We start from the raw sequence: 27,701 nt of genomic DNA, 5'->3' as shown, positions 1-27,701 counted from the left end.
TGGTCATGTAATATTGATAACAAAATCAACCATAACCTCCACATCTTTTAAGACAGTATCCATATGCCATGGAATAGATGGGAGAGGGGTCGATTTTTAAAAATAATATATGTTAACTATTGAAATTTGGGGAATATAGAAAAGAATTTAGAAAATTTAAGTCATGCAATAATTCTAGCACAGCCTGGGCATGGAAGATGATTATTGAAAAAAGTGGCATAGGAGAGCTAACACTCATGACAAGAATAGAAGAAAACAAATAGGTTTTAAACCAGTCCAGAGCTGAGGGTAGGAGAGGTGCTGACTACAAAGAGGCATAAGGAAATTTTGGAGGGTGATAGAATTGTTTCTATAACTAGATTGTGGTGGTAGTTACAAGACTGTATGCATAGACCTGCACAGTAAAAAGGGTCAATTTTACTGTATGCTGTTAACACCTCAATAAAAAAATTAATCTGTAAGAAAATATATGCATTATGATATCAATTTTGTAGAAAAACGTTACATCCAAAAGTGATAACAGTAGTTACTTCTGGAAAGTATGCTTATGGATTTACTGAAAGATATTCCAGTCAGAAGTGGCCACTTCAATGCCAGCCCTGATGGCCTAGTGGTTAAAGTTCTGCACTGTCACCATTTTGGTGGCCCAGATTAGCTTCCTGGTCACAGAACCACACCACCTGTCTGTCAGTTGCCATGCTGTGGCTGCAGCTCACATAGAAGAACTAGAAGGACTTAACAAATTAGGATACACAACCATGCACTGGGGCTTTGGGGAGGGAAAAAAAAAAGAGGAAGATTGTCAACAGAAGAACTAGAAGGACTTAACAAATTAGGATACACAACCATGCACTGGGGCTTTGGGGAGGGAAAAAAAAAAGAGGAAGATTGTCAACAGACGTTAGCTCAGGGCAAATTTTTCCCTGCAAAAAAAAAAAAAAATTGTTAAAAAAAAAAAGAATTGGGCACTTCAGTTGAAAGGTCATATATATTTGAGATTGGGATGGCCATAATGAGATCATGTGAATGCAGAAATTATGAGCAGAAAATCACCGGAAATTCAAAGGAAATCAATTCAGTTGAGAGGTAAAAACATAATGGAAATAAAGAGATGTATGAGTGTATATATGTTTGCAGGTATAAGGGGAGAAGTTTCCATGCATATTGTAGCCCACGAATATACTTATTCTTGAATTGGCTCTTATGCAAAAGAGGTTGCTCATCACTAATCAAAGCCACTGACAAAAATGGTAGAAGGAAAAAAACAGGGCTAAAGAGAGTTCTTAATAAAGCCCACCCTTCAGTTAATCAGTACTCTTTGGGATTGGTTGATCAACTAATTATGATCTACTCAACTGCACTATCATCTACTCCCTGTTTCTTTATTCTTATTTGGGCTATGGTGGGAAACCTCGTCAAATGCTTTAGATAGAAGGCATCTACCACATTTTTCTCTTTCTCTGCCCAAAAAAGACAATATGGTTAGTTGGACAAGAGTTTTTCTCCTGAACTCATGGCTGTTTCTAGTGAGCATTGCTTCCCTTTTTAAAGCTCATAACTCATCCCTTCAGTAATCTGTTCTAGTTATCATTTCATAGCTTTAAGAACTCTCTCCCCTTCCCTTTCCTCTTTAAATGGGAATCTGCATATCTACCCTTTGGACAATTCTTTGGGCAAAATTTCCACTCTCCATATTTACTAAAAAATTCCAGACAACAGTTCATAAACTTTGTTTCCAAATTTTATGTACTTACACAGGGATAAAATTTGTTCATGCCAGCTTTGGGAGCAAGAAGCTGCTTTTTAACAATCCTTACCCTAATGTGGATTCTAATTCCTTTTTAATGGTGTTTGTTTAGTACTTTTCAATCAAAAGATCATTCTTCTTGATTAAAAAAATACAGTCAAAATAGAGGCTAAACTGTTTCTGTCTTTCTTAGTCACTGATTAAGTCTAAAGCAGCAGATCTATCATTTCCTTGTTCTTTCTTCTTACTCTGAACATAAGGACATTTGTGTTGAAACTATATTTGCAGCATGCACACTTATTTTTACTTAAGAGTTCATGTTCACAGAAGTGAGGTGGTTTGTGGGAGAGCCTTAACAGACATTACAGGAGGGGGCTAATCCCTCCCCTCAACAAGCTACTTTAGTCACCAGCACTGATTGTATTAAATATGCTGATGTGTATTTTCACTCTCTGCTTAAAAAATATAAATCAAGTAAAATTTTCCATAAAATGAGTACACACAAAATGAGTAAAATGAGTAGGTCATATATTTTGATTTTAACTGTTACATCACTTATAATTAAATACATTTTTTAAATGTTCTAGACCTGGAGCCAACCCCAGTGGCCTAACGGTTAAGTTCGGCATGCTCTGCTTCAGAGACCTGGGTTCAGTTCCCCGGGTGTGGACCTACACCACTCATCTGTCAGTGGCCACGCTGTGTCAGTGGCTCACATAAAAAAGAGGAAGACTGGTTCAGGGTGAACCTTCCTCAGCAAAAAAAAAAAATCTAGATCTGTACTGTCCAAAATAGTAGCCACTAGCCACATGAGGCTATAATAAAGGTAAGTTTCTTAAAATTAAACACATTAAAAAATTCAGTTCTTCAGTGGCACTGGCCACATTTCAAGTGTTCATGAGCCACACGTGGCTAGTTAGATGGTGCTGGACAGCCCAGAATAGAACATTTACATCATCACAGAAAGTTCTATTAGAAAGCACTGATCTAGATACACAAAACGTGATGCCTAATAGGCTTTTTTCAAATATGGTTTTTTCTTATGAAATTGCTACACATGCCAGTCCCTGATTTAAGAGGTGATTATATTAACAACAATGCATATATTGCATCTTGAATGACCCACTTGAAAGTTATAATTAAATGTATTGACTCCTTCTCATATCAATTGATTAAAAAAAGACAACTAGTAAATGTAAACAGATTATAATGCTTCAGATCACAGGACCCAGTGATAATAGTTAATCTGAATTCCCAACATGTTTACTGCAGAGCCTATCCTATTAGCACATCAGGCAGTACATTTTAGTAGTATTCAGCAACCAGTTACTATTACTGAGAAAGCTATGGTACTCAACTAGAAAGGCATATGTTTGATTTCAACTCAAAAAGAAAACTATCAGCTCAAGGACTAGGATGTAAAAGGATATTATGCTGAAAATAGGTGTCCCAGCACTAATTCTTTTTCTGTCTTCTAGTGTTTGTTCTTTTAGACAATCTTGACATGCACAAATAGAAACCATAGCTAACCTCTGAGGTAGCTGGTGACTTTTTTTTCTGAGCCAGAAACTGTTTTTAATAGATCTGGAAAGAACTTAAAGGAAACTGGCTAAAATAATATTAATAAAATGGAGGAAGTTAAAAGACTCTAAAAAGGAGACTGAGGAAAAACATGGTAGCATCTAACATAGAGGCCTGCAGGTAAGTGCTGAATAATTTAAAGGGAAGGGAAGAAGGGAGAAGGAATGAAGAAAGAAAGAAAGAAGAAAGAAATGAAGGAGGAGAGGAAGGGAAAGGGGGGGAGGAAATGGAAGACGGCAAAGTCACAGGATAATACCATAGGAGAGCTTTAAAGCTCAAAAAGACATCTAGTTAGATGTACAAAACAAAAAGCAATTCATAAGAAATAATGCAAACCATAGTAAAGCAAATTGCCTAAAGTTTGAATTTTATTCATGGTATAAACATGTATAGCTAAATAGTAGTCTTGATTCTCAGCCAAAAAAAATAAGAATAAAAATACAGAAATGAAGAGAAGATTCCACCTCAGAAAGGTAACACAAATGAGTAAGACACAAACATGGCCAAATATAATAATAAATAAGCCAGAAAGAAGGGCTAGCAATGGCTAAGTAATGACCCAAACATTAAAAGGAAAAGTATAATCATTCACAAAATCAGACAGAGCAAACTCTCATTGTGATCAGACCACCAAAAGGCCACTGTTATCAGAGGCCAAATATAAATATTCAGTGGAAACAGAGAAATCAAAAGTTTAAAACATTCAAAGCAAATAAAAGAAAAACCTATCTTGTTTGTGTTTTCAGGTAAATTCAGGCTGATGAAATCATCGAGAAACACTATTTTTAAAACTCAAAGATAGGTATAAAATGATCATACTTGAAGCATTTGCAGAGACCAGATGCAACAGCAGGAAGGCAATCAGTCCTTTAATAAAAGTAAAGTGCCAGAGGAGAATTTTTTGTTTCCTAGTCTTTTTTAACGTCCCTACATCCAATACAACTTGAATCAGTAGACACATTCCCATCAGTAACTGCAGCTTATTAAGATAGTCTCGAGGAAGGAGGGGTGGTGAGGCCTTGGGTAGAGGAATATAAATCAAAATAGCCAGGGTAAAAAGTAATTCTCAAGTTCCCACCTTTCACCCTCCCCTAGAACTATAATAAAACCATTTTCTTATCTCTCTGATACAGTTTTTGACTGTCACTGAAGCATATGTACATATCATGTGCTTTCTTTTCATTTATGAGAGAACTAAGGAAGGAGAACAAGAAAGAAGGAAATAATGCTTAACAATTAAGGTAGATAACTGGTGTTTTTCAAAGCACATGAAAATCATCTAGTCCAAACTTCTCACTTAAACAAATATGAAGACATTGAGGCCAAAAAAGATTATATGATTTCCCCAAGATTACATAATTAGTATATGAAAAGCTAAGACCCAGCGCAGGTATCCCTGACAACATTCCTTCCTCTACGCCCTATCCCAATGGGCTACCCAGTTTCACTAGAGCGTCAGATAACACATTTGCATCGTACAAGATGACTGCGAAGAGGTAAATATGCATTTACTTAAAAACACAGAAGCTTGGGAACTACAGTCCAGTTAGGCTATCTCCCGGGTGATTCACATTTTAAATTGTTATATAAGCTCAAGTTTTTAAGTAACGGCTTATGGAGATTTACGATAGATAAATCTGACTGAACCAATCTAACTCACTTAAGATAAGAAAAGTTATAAATTCCTTGAAAGCCATGACTCTTCCTTGGCCTGACACAATATTTGGCACATAGCAGGAGCTCAGTTAATATTTAATGAATAAATAAATGTGATCCTCATCACTTAAGTGTTCAAATGAGGCAAACAACCACCACCACCAACCACACACACACTCAGAAATTAGCTGCCAGATCATTCTAAAGACATGAATGGCTGCTTATAATTGTAGAAGTGGAGCTTGTAGCCAGTGTTTTTGTTGTCGTTGTGTTTTTTAGTAACTCATTTGGACAACTGAGTGAAGATCTGAAAACTGCTTATTCAGAAATCCAAAATAATATTAGTGTGTTGGGAATAGTGTGAGTTAAGGAAAACTTAAAGGAAAAATTGCTGGACCAGAGTGTAAATATGGCTTTTACTTTTGACTCTATAATTTTTTGCCAATTCAGCCTCTCTTTGAGTTTTCTTATTTGTAATATGAGAATAGGAGCATCTGGCAGGCTGTCCTCAGGGGGTTTTATTTTAATACACAGAGGATATGGAGGCAGCTAATCGCCAAAGACGGCTCCCAGTGGTTCCTCTTCTCTTGACTTGTGCAAGCTGCTCTTTCATCAAGAGGTGGGGTCTATTCCCCCACCTTTCAAGCTACACTTGCCGTGATCACTAGACAATGGTGCATGTGCTGCTGGGCCACTTCAGGGCCTAGCCTTTAAAATGATTGGCTGTTTTTGCCTTTGCTCTGGGTGGCCAGCTACCATGCTGAGCAGAAGTTCTGGCTAAATGGGGAACAGCGAGAGACAACTGAGGGAGATGGAGGCCACAGAAGAGCACTGAGAAGTCGGATATGTGGTTGAAGCTTTCTTGGAAGATCAAGCCCAGCCCCACAGCTAGATGAAGCCAGCCAGCTGTATGAGTGACTATGGCCTTTACCACGTGGAGCAGAGGAGCCACTTAGCCAACTTCTCCCTCTCCCCCTCTGTCTCCCCAGAAAATCATGAGACATAAATTATTGTTGCTTTAAGCCACTAAGTTTAGCATGGTTACAGAAGCAATAGATAACTCAAATACTATATGTGAACCTTTGGAAGAGTCAGACAATTTAGAAAAATACCAAAAGTTTTCTGAAAATGCAAATAAATGCAAAAGTCAAGATAAAGGATCGTAGTTAAGGCAATTGTAACCAATTGTAAATGCCCTGAAATATGATTTAAAATACTACTACAATAATTGGCTTTTTTAATAATTAAATTCCCGTTGAAAATTAAATAAATCAGACTTTCGCCCCTCCCCACCTGGAAGTTCATGTCAGATGATGTTTGCATGACTAACATATTCCCAGGCGCATACTCAAGGTTATGCAAATTCTTACAATGGTAGTTAAAGAAAGTATATTGAAATACAAGTAATAAGCTTATCTACATCAATTCTAATTTTTATCTATAAAACCATACCTATTTCATTACTGCATCATTAACAACACATTTCCTTTCTTAGTAACAAATTACTTAAGCCACATGTCACAGATGAGTATGGCTAATGTTCAGACATTTTAGTTTAGGTTGTTTTGCCATTCAGCTGAAGTTGGAAAGACGACCTTCAGTTTTGTTTCGGATTTATTTTCCTTTGATTTAAATGCTGTTTAGTACTGTCATTATTACTTTCCCTATTTTTGAAAGCTTCTTAATTTTTTCCAACTCAATACATTTGGAAATGGAGAACAGAATTCATTTGCATTGTGAAATTGTCATCTTTCCAATAATATGAAATGAGCAGATATTTTTAACGTAATTTGATCTAATACTACATAAAACAAGACTAAGAGTTAAGATTTAAAAAAACAGATACATTATTTAGGAATATGAGTAGCAGTTTTTTCCAAACTATGACTTTTCTATGTAAGTAAAGCTGCCTTTTATGAAAAAGACCTGATGAAAAAGAGAGAGATTGAGAAGTAGGGTGTTATTCATAAAAGGAGCTTATGTTTTTGTTTTAATCAGGAAGATACATTGTTTTCATCAGAAAGATAAATTTTTTACTTTTTTTGAAAGTACAGAGCTCTTTTCACATATAGAATATGGAGATTATATGGGGTCTTAATGCAGATATTGAAATTTAAATATTACAGATTAATAGCGCTTTATGAAAATATTTCATGTAAGTATTTTATATAAGTTTTTATAAATCAATTTATAAATTTTAAAAAGTAGATAACTTTACCTTTAAAAGAATAATGTGGTTAAATTGTGCATAAAGGAATATTCTTTTTTTAAATAGTGTTAATCTACATCTAATTTATGCTTTTTAAATATTTAATGCCACATGTTAAATTCCTTAAAATAAATCACAATGATATGGAAGATCATATCATATCAAAATTCTTAGATGTAGACTATTTATATAGAAAAGTTTTATAATGTGCATTGAAAATCCACAAAGTGTTAGGCCCAAACCACTCGTGTGTTTTACACTTTCTTTTTTTAACCTCACACCAATTCTTGGGGGCAAATATTATTACCAACAATTTGAAAGATAAGAAAGCCAAAGTTGAAAAGTTTTGTGGTAAAATACCCAAGATAACAAAGGTGGTAAGTGTCCAGAGTTGAGTTTTCAACAAGTCAGACTAATTATAATACCCATGGTTTTCTTTTTGTTTCACAGTGCCTGGGATTAATGTTTTAAAAACTGCAGATTTTATCACCGTGCATGGCTTCATAGCATGCCCTTCAAACTCTTTGTGATAAGCATCATCCCACCTCCCAACTTTTATCAACTCTTTTACCTAACGCCTCCTGCCACTTCTTGCCCGAACCTCAACCCGCATTGTCCTGGGTTAAAGACGGGTGAAGAGATAATTTCAATAAAAGTGGTAAGTACAATGATAAAGATACATTCAGTATATTATTGGAGGAAATGGTGTAAATGTTGGGGGGGAGTGAGTGAAAGTGAGGATAATGGCTTTCAAGGAAAGCTAATCTCGATCTTGATGGATTGAAGGATGAGTAGGGGTTGGCTAAGTTGGCATTTTAGGCATACAGCGAAGCACATAGAGAGCACAAAATGGCACAGTGTATGCAACAAAATACATTTCCAGAATTAATGAAGCATAAAATTCAAGGTAGCAAGGTGGGGCAGGAGAGACAGGCAGACCTGGAGGGTCTTCTATACTTCTATGGCTTGTGGGGGTGTAAGAGGGGAGTAACAGAGCTTGTCCAAGCGGTACCTTCTCCAATGTCCAAAAGGTGGTTCTTCCATGAAGCTTCTTTACTTTCCTCTGTTGGAAAACTGTTAAAATCTACTGATTTTGTAAGTACAAGACACTTTACCAACAGTGCCTGAAAATCATTAATAAATCACATTTACACTCCCTTAGGTAAGGTGTCCTTGTGCAGTGCACAATCGGCATGACGGAAATGGTTCGACATATGTTTAGGAAAAAGAGTGTTCATGACTGGTGACTAGAGAAAGTGGAGTGGAAGGATGACCAAGAGTTGACTTCCTTTGCTGATTGGATGTTGTTGCCATAAACTGAGCTAAAGAAGCTAGGAAGAGAAAAACAGATTGGGGGTAGAAAGAGATTTTAATGAATTCAGTTTGGGGCTCACGGAGCTTAAAATTCCTAGGGAATATCTTAATGAAATGTTTACTAGACATTTGATATGTCCATTTGAAACTCAGGGGAAGGTCGGAGTAAAGTGTGAGTTATGATGATGAGATTACCCAGAGATCTGTCATGGAATGAAAAGAATACCAGGAGGAGGAAGCAGCATTAGGGAAACGTCAACATTAAAGGCCGGTAGGAGAAGAGGCGCGCCCACAAAGAGAGGAAGAATAGTCAGAGAGGCAGAATGAGAATCAGGGACCAACGCTGCCAAAGAAAGCAAGGGACAAGAGACTCACCAGGTGTCAATGCACCAGGAACTAAGTCCAGTAAAAGAAGATCAATGGAAAGGAGCTTTCTTACTCAAATTTAAATTCCTGGCATCTGACGCAGGTCTTGCCACCCAAAAGGATCTCAATGTTGGCTGAAGGAATGTATAAAGAAACTCTGTTTTATATCATTTCACTTTTGAAGAGAGGGTGGCAATGTGATGGAGTAAAAAGGAGGTGGAGAGGAAAAACATCTATTTCCTAAACACCTACAATGTACCCGATTCCCTGCCAGGTGCCCTTGTATGCTGTCTCTGTGATGAAAAGAGAATATCCATATTGTACTGACAGTAAACAAAAAAATCAGAGGACTGAAATTTAAATCCAACGCCTGTTTCTAAAGCGAGTTTCCCTGGTTCTCTCCCAGCTTTGTCACTGCCTAGCTTTTGACGAAATGGAAATTTCTTAATTTATAAGAAACTTACAAGAATTTGGAATAGATGATCTCCAACATTGTTTCATATTCAAAGCTGAAGTTTCCTTTGTATTGGTCATAGTTAACATCCCCTTGTCTTTGTTAACAAGCCTGGCCAACTTTTGCTTGGCCAGACTTCAAATTCCCCAGGTGATTTTGGACTTAGTTTTCTTCTTCTGGAACTATTTCAGAGAGTTCGGAAGACAAGAGAAGCTCGATTTTTATTTTTTATAAATGGATAAGTATTTTTTAAAGCAATTTGTTTATTGAACAGTTTAATTAGCTCAAGAACTACTATAAGAGAAGGCAGTTAACATAAATCACTTAAACTTGCAAAGAAGGTAAAGGCTTTTAACACATTACAAAAAAGTTATCAGAAAATTAACATGCCTACTATCTGTGATGAAATAGAAAACCAAGCAAAAATGCCAAAGGAATTTATTAACAACTACTTTTAAAAGCTCTTCATATTCAGATCAGCAAGATGACACACATTACAGAATGCTTAAATAATATCTTGATACACACCTTTGCCTTCAATTATACCTTTCACAAATTTGAGAGAGGTAAACTGCCTTCACTGTGAACAACTAGAAAGCAGACCTTACCTCAGGTTTAACCGATCATCTTAAAGAGACACTGCTACAGATTTGAGAGTTAAGCTTAACTTTCCTACAGAAGTCACTGGAATAAGATCATGCTAATCAAACAATTTTCAAATCTCTAGTAAAGTAACACAAACTATACTCATGTCTTTTATGAAGCACACCCCATATAACTTTCTTCTATGACAGAAACAGCACTTACAGATGTCCTGGAGTCAGGAAACACAATACACCCAGATGTGCGTAAGTCCTTTCATTCAACTCTATCTGACTGTCTTACCCACGAGATTTTTTAAAAAGTGGCATGTGACTAATACAGTGTGCCACTGGTTTGAATCAGTAGCACGATGTCAATCTGAAAGGGCTTATTGGGTGGCGTCTGAAGGAAGTTCAATTGAGATACTATCAATACCACATAAAAATGGAAAAGAAATGTATCACAAAGGCTAACTGCCAGGAAGAAGCAAAAATGATCTGACCTGTATGTAAATATGACAATACAGTATTAAAAATTTACCTATTATTATCGTATATATGGAAAGAATAACAAATATCAACACCAAGAAATGTTCCATTTACTATGATTTGTAATAATTAAATGCTTATCGGGCACAATATTTGTCTGAGAATTTTATTTGTATAAAAGATCACTGAAAAAAATTTGTATCAAGTATCACTGAAAAACTTTTTCACCAGAGATAAGTGAAGTTGCTATGGGGTTAGAAAATTCAAAAAAAAAAAGTTTAAGGAATTCAGATTTTACCTTATAGAAGAGAAATATGGAGGGCAGAATGTTAACAATTGCACTTAAATGTATTATTGGGAATAAAAAAAAATCAAGTGTAACCTAGCTATAACACGGCAAATCAATGGCAAATACTCCACCAAAATTAAGGTTCAGAATGTAACAAAGCAAGAGTATAAGTTTTCCTAGAGAAAAGCTTTAGGATTAGTTCAGACAATCAAGTTCAAATTTCTAGGTCTAGAGTTTCATGAAAATATACATGTGTCAAGAGGTCATTTCAAAAGTCTGTTGTTTCCCTGACAGCACTTGAAAGAGAAGCATTAAAGTGCTTCCCAGGTTCTGCTGAAAAAAATAGGTAATTTGTGGTTATCCATATTTTCCATTTTTATTTAATTTCAACTTTTAGTTATATGCAGAAAATAAATACATTAGTTGACTGCTTTAAAACAAACCTTGAGACCTTTTATCAGATAGTATTTTAAAACATTTTTAAAATATAACATTGTTTTAAGAGTAAATTTTTCTCATTTATAAAATAATTTTCTTTATATTAAAACGATACATATATCTTTAAAAAATTGAATAACTCACCCTCATGTTTTAAATAAAGTAAGACATTAATAACAAAAGGTTCAAAATTCATAAATATACATCTTAATTATTTAATATGATTCCTGAATACATGTTCTCTGTTCAACTATGCATCCCCCATGCACTTTAAGGAGTTTCATTGTGTTCAAAAGGAGTAATAGGTTTTTTTAATCACAAAGAATTCTCTTAGCTTTTTATTCCATGTAAAGCTGTTCCCAAACACATTATTTAACTGATGTGCATAACAGAAAATATCTTGCTTTGGAAACACTTCAAACAAGGCAAATTCCACAGGAGACAGGGCTACTGACTAACACATCGCAGCAATATGACCTCTTGACCGAAACTTTTCTGAATGTGCATCACAAAAGACCCCTGACACCTGTCATTTTCAGAGATTAATAAAAAATTTCCGAAAAATACAATGCTTCTTGAGCTGAAATAGGAGAAATTATGCACTCACATTTCAACAAATTTTACCCCCTCCCTCAAGCTATGTATTTGAATTTTGACCTGTTCTTATTCGTTTTAAAATCCAGAAAACTCTTAGTACTAATGTGGCAGACATACATAAGTTTATCACTTTCATATCCTATCTCCAATACAGCTGCAATTTTCATGTGTCTAAAGAACAAATCCTCCACATCAGGTATCTCATAGCTTCCCTGAGTAAGCCAAGTCCACTTTAGTGTTTTAAAGAAAACTGTGCACTCAGAGAGGACATACATTTTTGGTAAAGTCTATCTAAAACCTGCAGTAGTCAACATAATGGAACTGAGTTTCAAAGATAATGTTTGCTTACAAAGCTTATTGATATTTGCAAATGAATAATTTAACACAAATCTGAACATTTGCAGTTACCTAAAAACCTAACATGTCTAGAATCAGGCAAAATAATCTCATATTCAGTTTCATGTTAATTTGCAATTCAATACATAAACATATACCTGGATGTTGTATATACATGTGGTTATAAAACGAATTGTATTTTTGATGAACAAGAGGACTTTCTCAATAGAATAACAATGATATTAATGTGGATTTATTTTTAAGGTAAAGATTTTTTTGCAACATGAAAAATTAATCATTTCTGTTCACCTAGATTTACTTATATCAGACAATGCAATACAGGCAGATGCATACAGCAATTTGAAAGGTATAGAGCAACACTGAATACAGATAGAGGCATATGGATTGAGGTTATAACAAATTAAACTTAGAAACTGAAGTGAATTACTTATATCACCGGCAGAGCAGGGACTAAAACTGTGTATTGTAAGCCCGAAGACTGGTGAGTACTCAAGATTCTGTTCAAAAAAGATGAGAAATGGTGATAAATGAAGGCTGAAGGGAAATCTGTTTTCACAGCCCATGGCTCAGGTTCACAGAATCACCCATCCACACATCAGATACATACAGCTTCTAGCACTTGTAGCACCAAAATGCATGGGTTTTGCAGGAAAAAATGTTCTCACTAGCAACTGTGTTTCTGGGGGAGGGAGAGAGGAGCTTTACACTACTTCTTAATTACATTTCGATATAATGATGAAGTAAAAGTTTACGTTTGTGGAAATAAAGTATTGTTTGGGTTTTCAACTTTAAAATCAATAAATGCAACGTTTTATACTTTTTAGCTTGTTATAAAGCATTACTTAGACAAGTATTAGCCATACTTAACCTTGATATTTTTAGATTCTTTATTTACTTAAGGAAACTTTCATTTGTATAAATTCCCTAAATATAGCTTTAAATAATGTAAATATGATAAAGATAGCTAACACATATATATTTTTTTAACACGTCAGACACTGTTTTACATCCTTTATGTACAATAACTCATTTGGTTATTGTACCAAATCCTGTGAGGATGATACTATTATCGTCCTCCAATCCTGTGAGGAGGATACTATTATTATTTCCATTTTAGAGATGAGGAAACTGGGGCCTGAAAGGTTAAAAGAAAGCAAAACACTTCTATTAAAATACCTGATGAGATTGCTAAATTTACTATGTGTATATTAAAATTTTTCATTGTAGTTTTCTAATTTTTAAAGAAATATCCATCAAAAATGTTCCATTCCAGTTATTCCTCAACTTACAAAATTTTATCCTATTCTGCTTCTAAAAGAAGTTTCACAGTCCAGTCAGCGTGCTACAAAATATAACTCTCCTCAAAAAATAAAACTGCAACTCTAAGGAAAAGGCAGGAATTTACGGGTTGGTGGTCATCAAATGCCAAGTTTATTCTCACAAATGACGTACATCATCTGGTTTACAGCTGCTTGTCAGATGACCATTTCTTATCTAGAGGGTGGAGTGGGTAAATAATTACATATTTCTCTAGAGCTGTACTGTGCTACCAAATATTAACACGAAAAGGCGAGCGACACCACTATGGGTCTAGCAGGAAAGGACAACATCACGAGCTGAAAAAGGCATTAACTTCAACTTTAAATTTCATTTTCTCCTGTTTAAATTAGATTTTTTACGTTATTTAAATGTAATTTTATTACATTTACTATATTATAGTGACACTTGAAGTACAGCTATTGTATGAGTCTGCCTGCGCCTCAGGTACAATATAAACTAAAGCCTATAACTCAGCTTTGAAAATTAACTCATGAATCAAAGGAGATATAAAGTCTAGGCTTCAAAACCCATCTTTATTTACCAGATTTGCAAGAAATCCATTTGGCTTTTATTAATATTGGTAGTTATTTTTAAAAATCAGATTTTGATTTTCTTTACACTCTTAACCATTCCATTTGCCAGAGACTGCTTTTCTCAGCTACTTATACCATGCTACAACATTTACAACTAAAATACAAATCAAAAAATTACCAGTAATGGGTTTTGAAAGCATTTTTCCCCTCTAAGTTCACAACACACATACATGAACATTGCATTGAGCTTGCCTATTTAAAATGTATTTAATACTCAATCTATAAGCAACAGTGAACAGATTAAATACATTCTTATGGAACACTTCATGAAGATTAACCTACTTAAAAAAAATTTTTTTCATCTGCTGGAAATCACTCGGACAAGTTTCATTCCAGCTCTCAGATACATTCATTAATTTGCATTCAACAAAATTTATTGTGCATCTACCATGTCCAAAACCCTGTAATAGGATTCACAGAAATGGTCCTTACCACAGTAAATGGATGTGAAACAAATAATCATATGTCCTGAATGTTATTAAAGGGGAAATCTACTCAAGTGGGTGTGTTTTTGTGTGTGTGTGGGAGGCAGGTGGATAAGGACTCCCTGAAATGACTTTAAATCTCAGATTTGAAAGATGAGTAGGAATTCCACTGGTCAAGGATGAAGGGTTGGAGGCTGGGATATAGGAGGAAAATTTTAGTGTGGTGTGCATGTGATCCAGGCAGAGAACAGCTTGCTACACCAGCTGAGGGAGGCAAGAGAGAGCTTGGTTAACTGAGATTGCAGAAAGAGGTTCACTGTGGCTGGAGCAGTGAGAGCACGGGGCAAGATAAGGGAGAAATGAGGCAGGAGAGAGGAAGGTCAGGAGAGGCCCAGTCATGGGGAGTTTCATAAGCTTTGTCGTGCATGATGAACCTTACTCCAAGTATCAAAAGGAAGCACCAGGAGTAAAGGGAAATGACATGGTCAAATTTGGATTTCAAAAATATAATCTGGCTATACAAGGAAAACTAGATGGGAAAGGGCGTTGATGCCATTACATAAGAGAAGGAGGTAGACTAGGTGATGGTAACTGGGGCAGTGGGAAGCAGACAAAATCAAAAGATACTTAGAAAGTAGAATTGAAAATGATTGACAATAAATTGGATTTGGAGAAGAGGAAGAGCGAGGGGACAAGAATTCTAGATTTCTCCCTTCATTAGTGGAGTGGACTAAAGTGCCATTTAAAAAGATAGGAAACAATGGAAGAGAAGTTACTTGGATGAAAGAATGATGACTCCATTGGGGACATGTTGAGTTTGACAGGCTGGAAGATATCTAAACAGAGATGAACCAAAAACACTGCAGGGAATATAAGAGTATAAAATTAGAACACTGCTGTTAAATCAATTTTTGTTTTACTTTGGATCTATTTACTGGCATATCTGAACGGGAGCTATGTTTTAAAGAGAACTATCTCAATCTTTGTTTATTTAAAGAGAATACAAAGAATGGCTATATAAAAATAAGTAGAGTTTTTTTTTCAATTATAGCCTCAGTTTTATTGTTCACTCCTCTTGTTATTTTATTTTAAGAAAAGACTCATTTTCATGTATTTACTATTACTAGATTATAAGCTGCAAGAGTGGAGATATTTTTGTTGTTTTATTTGCTCTCCATACATAAGCTCCTGAACAGTGTCAGAAACACTATTTAATAAATGTTTGTTAAATGAATGAATCATAAAGATATATACTATATTTAATTATGGTAGTAAAATTACGAAAATTAACTCAGAGGCAAATGTGAATCTTACTAAAGAGCTTGATGATATAACAACATTTCTAATCCTGTCCCGCAGGGATTTTAGAATTACAATTAAATTATCAATGTCTATAAAACTCGACATCATCTGAAGAAATCTGGAAATAAAAATGTTTATGATGAAAATCTACACATTTTAAAACGATGCTAAAAGTGGTCTTAGAAATATTAAACTTATGGTTTATTTCTTCTTAATTTAAAAAAGGCCAAAAATCTAGTTAAATTCATTGCATTACATATTGACACTAATTCAGGAAATATTGTAGGTCAGTATGGAATGTGAATTTCTAATTACAATACCAAATTGGCTACTGCATTTTTCACACATGTAGTTTTCTACAATTGAGTGGGACTAGTGTTTAGAAAAGGAGAAGGAAAAAACTTCTTAATATTTTGATGGAGTATTATGCACTTAAATAGGGTTTGTTTTCTGAAGGAAATTCTTAAACTTTCTGAGAATTATTAATACATAGCTACATACATAAGCACTAAGAACAACAGGATTAGGGTCATATAAACCATTACAGTTTTTGTATAATCTTATATAATAATGTAAGGCTTAAATTAGAAACTCTGATATTTTATTAACAAGATTTTCAACAAAATTCACATGATTAAATGGGGCTTATTATTTTGATACTTTATCTTGATCTATATAATCTGCAATTTTTCTGTCATTTTTAGAAGACCATTTACATAGTTGAAAACTAGTTGATAACCCAGAAAGTAGGACATAAAACACAGTTTTGGCTTTGGAACAACTCAGCTGTTTGGTCTACATTGTTTGATTTTAAATAAAATCAAAATTTGGACTCTCAATTAGAAACACAACACACTAAAAACAGACATAAAAGGAAATGAATTGTGAAGTTGGAATTGATCCTAAGTTATGTACCGTTGAAGGACAATTTATGTCTTGTGTAGAAAAGGGTCACCATAACGCTTTTAAGGCTTGACGCCTACAGCAAATCTCTTGTTATTTACAGAGAATAAAAAAGCACAAACTCATTTTCTTAATAAGCTTCTTCAGTTCTTCAAATAGTTGTGAGAAATGCCAAAGGCTTGCCTTAGTTAACAAGTACACAGATAATCCAAAGGACAGCAGTGTCAGCTAAATAATATTTGATCCCCAAAGACGCCGTTGGTGGGATTTTCATAGCTATAGAAATGTATGAGGTATAAATTTTAGCAATTCTTACACTTTTGAGTGAGCTAAAAGAGCTTTTATATTAATTGAAATAGCTGAATAGAAAAAAGAAGCCACTGGCTCCAAAAAATGGAAATTTGTTTTCTATGTGCTAATTGAGCTTCCAGTGGAATACACTCTTTTCTTCTTTTAAATTACATGTAATTTTCTCTAAAATAAAGAATACATGGTAATTGTAGAAATACAAAAATGTAGAAGAAGAAGCAAATTACCCCTAGCTTGGTTACCCAGAGGTAACCATTGTTAACATAGTTTTCTCATTCTTTGTTTTGTAAAATTTTCAAAGTATTAACTGTAGTCATGCAGTACATGTTAACCATATAGACTAAATTGATTATTTTAAATGTCTATTTTCCTGATTGTAAAAGTAATAGTTGTAGAGAATTTGAAATATACAGATAAAGTCATCAATCTTAAAAATAAATAATATATATTTACTAGTTATAAATATATTTTGAGTGCTTATTCTCAGTTCAAAAATTGTTCATGCAATTAATTTAAGTATAATATGATGCATCCTGGAGAAGTCAGTACTTGCAAGATTGCATTAAAACACATTAATTCTTTTAGAAAATAATTCATATGCCAGTGAACAAAGTTATACCAGTGAGAAAGAATGGGTAGGACCAACCTTGAGAAGGAGAAATTATTAACATGGCTGAGAGGAGTTTAGTAGAATACTAAGTGTATTCTTTATAACCAAGTGCTCTAAAGGGTGGTGATTTCAAGAACTGAGAAGCTCAACTTGACACAGTATTATCAGATATCAGTCCATGTTTTGCCAGCTCCTAAATCCATGAGCAGATTAAATGCTCTGTTTTTCAGCCTTTGCCTGTCTCTTCCTTGGATTTGAGAGAGATGCTGAAGTGAGAGTCAGAGTCAGGCATAGAGAGCATCTCATATTTGTTTAACAATCACTATTCAGCATCTACTATACATAGGGTGACCACTTGCATTTATAGTGACACTAGGTTGTTTTAAGGATACAAAGGTAAATGATATATGCTTGAGTGCTGGCCTCAAACATCTTACATTCTAGCTAGGGATACAAAACATGAGTAAAAAATGAATAATACAAAACAGAAAATTTCTTAATTTTACTATTTACTATTCTTTATTATTATAGATCTATGAGAATTGTCTGCAAATATTGTGAGGCAATGCATATTTTGTCTACGAAGTGTTTACCCAGAAAATATATGACCTGCTTGAAATCATTTTGGAAATTTTCAAAAATTGGACAGCATGTGTACTTTACTGATCACATGACATTCATTGCATCATCTGACCTATAATAAGGATGTTGGTATGAATCACGGAATGAGCTATCATCAAAGGACTATCATCAAGGCAGCTCTTTGCTCTTCTGATATTCTTACTGGGAATTTTTTACACTCGGAATTGAAGTTTTCCCTCCCTCTGCTTTAACTCACTTACATAAAATGTCACTAGCTGCATGCACTGCAAGTGCCAATTCCATCTTTGGTCCCAAAGACTTAAAAAAGAACTATGGAATGGGGTTACCACTGTTTTGATCTCTTTTTTTTTTAATAGCTATATTAAGGTATAATTTACACATCATTAAATTCACCCACTATAAGTGTACAATTCAGTGTTTTTAGAAAATTTAGAGTTATGCAACCATTATCACAATCCAACTTCAGAACATTTCTATCACTCCAAAAAATTCCTCTTGCCCACTTGCAGTCACATCTCTTTCCTATCTCTGGCCTCAGGCAACCACTAATTTACTCTCTGTTTATATCAATTTGCATTTTTTGGAAATTTCATATAAATTGAATTATAAAATATCTGACTTCTTTCACTTAGCAAAACGTTTTTGAGGTCTATCTACGTTGCAGCATATATCAATACTTCATTCCTTTTTATTGCTGAATAGCATTCCAGTTATGTAATATTTATCCATTTACCAGTTGATGAACATTTGCGTTGATCTCACTTTTTGGCTATTATAAATAATGCTGCTATAGATATATGCATAAATGTCTTTGTGTGTACATATGTTTTCATTCCTCTTGGGTAGATATATTGGAGTGAAATCGCTGGGTCGTATAGTAAATGTATGCTTAACTTTCTGAGAAACTGCCAAATTGTTTTCCAAAGTGAATGAACCATTTTACACTCCCACCAAAACTGTGTGAGGGTTCTTATTTCTTCTTATCCTTGTAAACACTTGTTATTATCTTTTTTATTATAGCTATTCTACTAAGTGTGTGTGTAGTGAGTATACAGTAGTATCTCATACATTATCACAATTTTTAAAGAACTACATTGTTTATTTGGATAGAATATGTTCCAAGGAGATGCACGCATGATCATAAAGACTCAAGTGATGGCAGCCATTTTCTTTAAAACTGTGATTACCTATTTAAAATTATTGGTGATTCTCGAGCTAAAATACAAGGAGTGCACATCTCAGTTCTTTATTTAACCATTATTGTAACTATCACAATGACTAGTTTTACTGCTTATACACACATAGATAAAGACCAGGATATTGGTTGGAGTTAGGGTTAATAAAATCATAGATTTTATTTTTGGCCAGTAACCTGCCCAAGTCTCTGTACTTTGCCTTAACATCTTTCTTTCCTTTTTTTCCTCCTTCCATTCTTTCTTCTTAAATTAATTCTCTTTTACAATGAGGTGTTACTTATATTTTTTACTGCTATTTTATTCTTGCTTCTTCTAAAACATTTTTTAGAATTGTTTGACACATATTAGACACATATCATTATCACTCTCTTTAGTTGTATTCCATACTAGACTATATCTTGAAATAATAACTTTGTAATGGGAACATCATTTAATAAGCTTGATATATTGTGATGTTCGAACACTTCAATTTTGGGAACTTCAGGTAGTCAAAGTTCTTATTTGAAGCACTTCCATTAAGTGAAAATTTTGATAAATGATTGTAATCATTACTGTTGCTTGTTAGCATAGGTAGTAGAGGTGTATAGTGGGCCATCAAGCTTAGTCTCTGTAGAACAGCCATGAATGATGCATGGCAAACTCATTAAATAAATATTATAAGATTTCTATATTAAATATTTCCAAATCTCCATTGGTGGATCACTTATTTCAAGCCATATAAAATAATACCAAATTTAAGTAAACATAATAATTTAGATAGTTCTATGAAGACTTTTAAAATAGATTTACTGAAAAGAGTCATTTTCTGATCTCTGAACATCCCTCATCATACAAAATATCTAACACTAAGCCAATAACTTTAAAACTCTGAAATCACTTAATAAAAATACAATAAGGACTTCAGGAACAAGTAGTTTCCATAGTATGAGGTAGAAAATAGAAACAGGTGAAGTGGCTGGCTATATAGAAATGAAATTTAAAGGCTTCATTCATGTACTATAGTGTTTCCCAAAAGGGAGCTATGTCTCAATCACAGTGACGGAATGTTACTGAGAAAACTATATTCATCATAAATAAATGTCTCAATTATTTAAGTAACTATGAACACTATCTATGAAATATCAATGATGGGAAGGTACTGCCTTTTAAAGGATATAGGATTTAGGGTTGGAAAGCATGAGCTTGAGTCTTACTAGCTATGAGATTTTGGACAGGTGGTTTAATCTTTGAGTCTCAATACTCTCGTCCACAAAATGGGGATCCTAATAATGTTCACAGAACTGTTCACAGAACTGTCCAAAACATTTTATTAGATCAATGTATTAGAAGTTATCCTATAAACCATTAAAAGACATATGAATATGAGTTTCTCTTATTATAATTACTTGAGTATAGGTTTCTAAATATTGTAGGTAATGTTGGAGGTGAGAGCATCTATTTATTGTGAAAAAAATAATCTTTACTGGATATTCCTAACCAAAAGCAAACTATAAAGCTAGTATTACAAAATAATATTTTAAGATAATTTAGATAGTAACACAGTGATGTTTATTGTTGTCAAAATATCACATCTAAATTTGAATACCATGATCATGTCATTAGAGTGGCATTTTTCTTCATAAATCATTGGAATTAGTGATAAATCAACTAGAGGTCTCTGAATTTGAGGACGATTTGTACGCAGTTCCAACCCCCAAAATATATGAAGCTTTAGCTGCTTTATAGATGAAAAAACTGAAGCTCCGGAAGATTATGTAACGTGCGTTAGTTCACACAATGAGACTGAAATACTTTTACAACAGCATATCCAACATAGTAGAGTCATGAAATTTTGGAATTTTGAAGGTGGGAGGAATTTTTCAATCCACCCTATGCATTTTGCATGTGAGAAAACTGAGGTCCAGAGAAACAAATTGACTTTTCCAAGGTCATATTAGTATAAGAAAAATTTAATACAAGATAAGAGACTGGATCTCCAATTTATATGAACTTACACACAAACAGACTAAATTAATTTTTACCACGATATTTTGTTTCTTTAAAAGTATTATTTTTTCTGAAATAATTACATATTCACTTCTAAGATTTCTTCAACTATTTTCACTTTAAAAAAAGAAATCAAACAACATCTCTTCTTCACATTGCATGAACATCTGCTTTTGTGTTTTAAAGTCAAGCTATATTCACTATTCTAATACTCTGGTAGTAAATGGGTAGCAACTCATTAGGCTACAAAGGGTGTTGTTTGATGGTTAAGTATTATATTTTATATTGGGCATCTGAGACCAGAATTATAAAGAGCAATATCTAAGTTCATTTTTTATTAAAGACATGTCTTTAAGACATTTATTTTTTGTGTGCACAGTTTTTAAATTTAAATTATTCTTCAGCAACTTTCTCTTTGAAATGAGTTAAGTGATATGAGTGGAAAAAATCCTACATAGTGAAGTTATTTGACCAACAAAACATCCATGTATTCAATTTTTATACCTCTCTCTGTTTCAAAACTAGCTGTAGTAATGAATATATTTATATTTCACAAATTAAATATTTCCATTCAAGCTTATCCATAGGATAATATGACTTTAAATATAGGCATATGGCTTTTCTCCTGTCTCTGGATTAAGTAGATACATGAATATCATGGTTTGAAAACTCATGACACTCCCTAACATACACCCTATTACTAAAATACAGCACTAGCACCTGATGGATGATGCCTATCAGTACTTTTCAAGAGGCCCTCCTTTTGTTTTATTGGAGACATGCAGAACGGAAGAGTCAACAAAACACCTTCTAACTTGGGGCCACTTCAGAGGCTTGGTTGGGGATTGTACATAAAATTTCTGGTAGAGCCATACATAACTAGAATATAAGATAATTAATTCTAGGCCCAAATGAAGCTACAATGCCTCAGACTTGGCACTCCAGGGCCTTGTAGACTAGTGACGCCTAACAGAAACATAATGTGAACCACATATGTAATTCCAAGTGCTGTGGTAGCCACATTAAAAAAGGTAAAAAGAAACACGTGAAATTGACTTTAGTAATACATTTTATTTAACCCAATATATTCCAAAATATTATCATTTTAACAGGTATCAGTGTAAAAATTATTAGTGAGATATTTTACATTCCCCCTTTTGTACCATGTCTTCTAAATCCAGTGTGTATTTTACACTTATGGCACATCTTACCTCAGAATAGCCACTTTCAGGCGCTCAATAACCACTTGTGGTTGGTTAGTGGCTACAGAATGGGACTAAGCAGATCTGGAGTATCTACAGAATCTCGAAGGCTCCACAAGAGCAGGCCTGGGCTCATGGTCTATCAGTCTATAGGGTCATGGGAGTGAGATGTTAAGGGTCCTCCTTCTCTTCCTTTGGGCAGTTTGACTGGGGCACTTGCACATTTAACTATGTAAGGACAATATAAGAAAAAGACATTTTTATTACCTGTTAATAATTCTTACAGCTAATTTTTATTGAGCACTTATCATATATACGACACTCTTCTAATCTATTAAAATTCATTTAATCCTCACAAGAGAATCCTCTTTCTCCTGTGAAATAGGGTCTATCTTATCCCCATATTACACAAGATGCCTGGTTGAAAGAAGTGCAATCAGTTGTTGCAGATGTGGTTTCTTAACAAAGGAGAAGTAATGCTCCCATAATAACAGCAAACTATTAAGAAAAGTCATGATCATCTAAGTCACCTCCTCTTCCACATACAGTTGGTAGACTGGTGAAAATTTGCTGCCCAAATAATATAAATATTCTTAAAAGCTACAAAGGTATATTTTAATGTCATATCCTACATCTCATAATAACACATGATATAGGAAATTTGGATGACAATGAAGAAACACTCAAATCACACACAAACCACTTATAGTAACAATGCAGTATGTGTCAAAAAATACTGAAAATCAACCACAATAAGATACTATCAGTCCACGAACAGTAAATGTCATATGAGAGATAAATGTTGAATAAAAATGGTTAATAAATTGAAGATTGAATGCATAGCATTACAATGTAAGTAAAGAATGGGCGTGTTTCCATAAAACCAGTTTTCTTTGATTTACCAGTCTAAGTGTAAGGACCATTTGTAGAAGCTATCCTAATGTATCAATTCCTGCTACAAGGGTATAGGAAATAAAGTGATAAACTAAAGCTAATCAAAATAACGAGTGTACATTTTCTAATTACTGGCTACTATTTAGGTATGTTTATTATATGACAGAGTACAGAAATGCCCTTTCCACTCCTATTTTTATCTGATTAACTTCTACTCATTATTCAAATCCTGAAGGCTTCCTTGACCACTTCACCACCAGCACTGTCTCTATTTTACGCTCTCAAAGTAACATTCACATCTCCTTTGAAGTACTTGTCACCGTTACAGTTTTACATTTACATATGTGATTATTTGATTGGGGTCTGTATCCCCTGCTAGATAATAAGCTTAATGAAGGCAAGAACCATATCACTTTTTGCTCAATATTTTATCTGCTAGCAAAGTGCCTAAAAATAGTAGGTACTCAAAAAATACTTGTTGAATAAATTAATAAATGTGCTAAGCATTTTATAAGCATAATTTTATTCACTCCTAAAACAATCCTATTAGTTATTTTTACTTCTAGTTCATAAAGAACTGGATCCTTAGGTTAAGTGATTAGCCCAAGACCACATAGCTAATAACTAGTATTGAACTCCAGTAGTTTGATTCTCTTAATCACTTTTCAAAACACCAGCCTTGTATTTTAATTTTTCCCAATGCTTCACAGCCCATACTCAATCCAAGTATTATTGACTTTCACATCTTAAAATTGTCTCCTTTTCTTTTTCTGCACTATCAGTACCTAGGCCACACTGTGATCAAGTTGTCTTTCTAAAATATAAATCTGCCACTATGTTTCTAACCGAAAAAATCTTCAGTGGCTGCCCAACATCTAAGAATAAAAGTCAAAACTTCTCAGCATAACAAACAAGGTCCTCTAGAATCTAGATCTTCCCTACCTACCATTCCAATCTCAACTCCAATTAATCTCCCAAATAGTGTTTGCATGAGGTGCATCAAAATACCAAATGGTTCCCATTATTCTGTGCGTTTTTATACCTTCTTGTCTTTGTGTACCCTTTTCCCCTTTCTCTCCCCATTGATCCCCCTTTATCTTCATGACCCAATTAAAATGTCCTTCCTAAAATCTTCCCTGACAAGCTAGGCTGGCTGAATCATTCCCTCCTCTTCTCCGAGCCCTCACAGCACATCCACCTCTGTCACGGCATGAATATCTTTATACTGAAAGCTGGGAAAATATTTTCATGAACTTTTTCTTTTCAACAATTAGTGAAGTGACTGATTCATAATTGTTAAGCCTAGTGAATGAATAGATACCAATTTCCAAATCTGTATTCACAATTCGAGTTAAGGCAACCGGTTATGAGAGCATTACAAGAGCATTTGTTCAGTTACAGAGCAGAGTTTTGTATATGAAGTGGGACATTTTTGGACACTGTAGTGAGAAGGAGAAGGAGTGGATTGTCCATGGGCCACGTGAAATTTCAAGGGGTAGCAGAAAATTTTTTCTTCCAAATGTATATATTAATTGAAAAGAACGACATTTGTATTTTATTATTAATAATATTATAATTAATTTCTAAGAATTGAGCACCAACATCAGAAAACCAATCCATAAGTTTTCTATAAAATTTGTGATACAGCAAATATACATTTGTGGAAGGCATTAAAATTTGGCAGTACCAATTAAATATGGCTTTTAACCGAAAAGTTGTTTTACACGTCCTAATTTTTTTCTTAACAAAACAGGCTGCTCTACTATAAGAAAAGGAAAATTACAAAATAAAACTATATCTGGTCAGGTGTTTACTATAAATTATCTTTACTACCCTTACCTTCATATCGCACTACACAAACAATACAAATTAGGAAAAAATATCTTAGTGTTAAAATGACATAGAATGATTTCGAAGTACTGACTTAATGCAGGTGCAACATGCAGGTAAAATTTTATGAAAATTTAATTTTTCTATTATTGACTATATTAGCACATATTTTCATAAATGGGAAATATATATTTTTGAAAAATTAGAAAACCACATTATAACCTTTTTTTCCTAATGACAATCACCTAAAATTATCATGAAGCATTTCACATGGTATCTTGCTTCTGCATTGTTCATTTTTCTAATATAGTACATAAAAGTAATTATCTCACATTAGTTATGTTTTAGCACAAGGTGAAAAAATATTTTAAAAATGCCACTTCAATTGTTGCATTCAGTCATTTGTAATGATTTTGAATAATAATTTGCTACTATTTATCATCAACCACATAAGTTTGTAAAGGAGAATGTAAGCATTTAAAAAATTTATTGTAAAGATGTTTTCATGAGAGGTTATCCACATATGACGAAAAAAGCCAGTAATACGTATTGTCCACTGAAATCAATGGGAAACTTGATACAGCCCCACAGGGCCCTTCCTTGCAGTAGCTAGTTAGATGTAAAGTATGTCATGCCCCTGAACGCCAGGGAGTGCGTTTTGGCACTGCTTTTGTAAAATGCCATTTTAAGCATTCATTATAGAGTTGCTTGTATTGGTTTCAAATTAGAAACCAGTGTACATGTATTTAATTGTAATGTATTTTTGTATCATTTATAATATATTCACATACATTTCACATAATAGTTAAAGCAAAGTACTAAAAGAATGATGATTAGTTCCTTCAGTTGTTGCATTTGTATATCTATTCCTTGTTTCTTCATACTTTTATTTTGCTTTAAGAAGGTTAAATTTACTATTAAGTATCCACATGGTGTATCAACCAAATTTCTGCACCTTAAACTCTCACACACACATTAAAAGGGGTGGGGTCAGAAATATACTAAAATTGAGTGGACTATTAAAAATGAGAGCCAAAAAAACAATCTGAATTTAGAAGCATTATATAAACCCAGAACAAAAATGAGGATTTCTCATTAATCTCAGTTATTTACTCCTTGTTTCTTTTTCCTTATAAAACAACAGATAGAGATTTGCTTTTAACATTTTTGAGCCCAAAATGGAGATCAGTTAATTTGATTTCCTGGAAGATTATTCAATAATGATTTTACGGCAAGTACATCTACTAGACAACACTGAAATGTTGCGAATGAAAAAAGAGAAACGAAAAACTGCACAACTGCCTCAAGATGGGAATGGTTCATTCACTAAATCAAAATACAGCAATAACAGAGTACATTTGTGTCTCCATGAGCCATTTCAACACAAGGATACAAGGACTTTTTTTCCCCCCAATACAACGTAGCCACATCATGACTATCACCTTACGTTTTAAATAGTAATTCCTCTTTGGCCAGATGAATTTAAGAAATTAGCAGCCTAACACTTTAGCAGCAGATTACAAATTTCTGGATATTTTATAAACATTAATTACTAATGTTCACATAACCTATTCTTTAAATTGGGAATGAGCATTTAAATATTAATGAAATAGTTTTAATACCAGGAAATCTATTTGCTTTTAATTGTCAACCAACAATTGGATCTCATATATGTATATATCCGTAGTCAAAGTACATATATATATTTTTAAGAGCAACTTTAATGTTAGCTGCTTTATCTATCTGAAATATTACATTAAGAATCTTTTAAGGCACATTTATACCTAGAGAACCAGTACAGTTGCTTCCTTAGATTATTCTCCAAGACTACCAAAAATATAAACTAATACTAAATTTGGCCATCTACAGAAGTGAATTAATATTTTAAATGGTGGTATATTTGAGAAGTGAACATACAACATTAACAATACTTCCACGTGATATACTTTTGGAGAAAGAGCTTCAAGAATTTTTCAACTAATTTTAATTTTCAGAAACAAATCTGATCCTTTTAGAAAAACCATGAAAGGGTTAGATTTTTGGCAGGTAAATATTTATTTGTCAGAGTTTAAATTAGATTTTATTCATTTGATATGAAATAAAAGAGACATTTTACTTTCTGGATTCACAGATCACCTGAACAATGTAAACATTGCAGTCTCTAACATGAAGCAGATATATTTCTATTAACTAAATTTATTTAAATGGAATAGGGCACAAATGCTCAACAGGAGCCATTACAATTTTTCACATGCATTAAACAATCTTTTCTTTTACCTGTTGTATTATAAACGTCACCCTAGCTTCTAAACAACACCACAAAGCAGATCAGGCATGAAATGGTCATAAGTATTAGTTTCCAGTAGATTTCACTTTTCCTTTTCAAGCTACAGCTTGACATTTTGCAAAATCTCTAGAGACCAAACAGTGAAATCGAGTTACTGCAGGAG

General features: G+C 33.8%; 1 protein-coding gene across 3 annotated transcripts in view; it reads right to left on the bottom strand.

Annotated features, from left to right (window-relative positions):
• Window positions 1-27,701, bottom strand: part of FOXP2 (forkhead box P2) — a 240,335-nt gene that overhangs the window by 206,135 nt on the left and 6,499 nt on the right. The window contains exons 3-4 of one of the 3 annotated variants that reach the window (XM_087429811.1): window positions 18,263-18,311; window positions 3,084-3,099 (exon numbers count right to left, since the gene is read on the bottom strand). The exons of the other annotated variants lie outside the window; for them this stretch is intronic. Coding sequence (XP_087285937.1) covers window positions 3,084-3,099; window positions 18,263-18,311 — 65 coding nt within the window. The remainder of the gene's footprint in view (window positions 1-3,083; window positions 3,100-18,262; window positions 18,312-27,701) is intronic. 3 annotated transcript variants of the gene reach the window in all.

The sequence above is a fragment of the Ceratotherium simum genome, chromosome 1, assembly GCF_057802395.1.
Source record: "Ceratotherium simum simum isolate JZ-2026a chromosome 1, ASM5780239v1, whole genome shotgun sequence".
NCBI lineage: Eukaryota > Metazoa > Chordata > Mammalia > Perissodactyla > Rhinocerotidae > Ceratotherium > Ceratotherium simum.
Note: the sequence above shows the minus strand (reverse complement) of the source record. Positions and strands in the feature narration are given on the sequence as shown.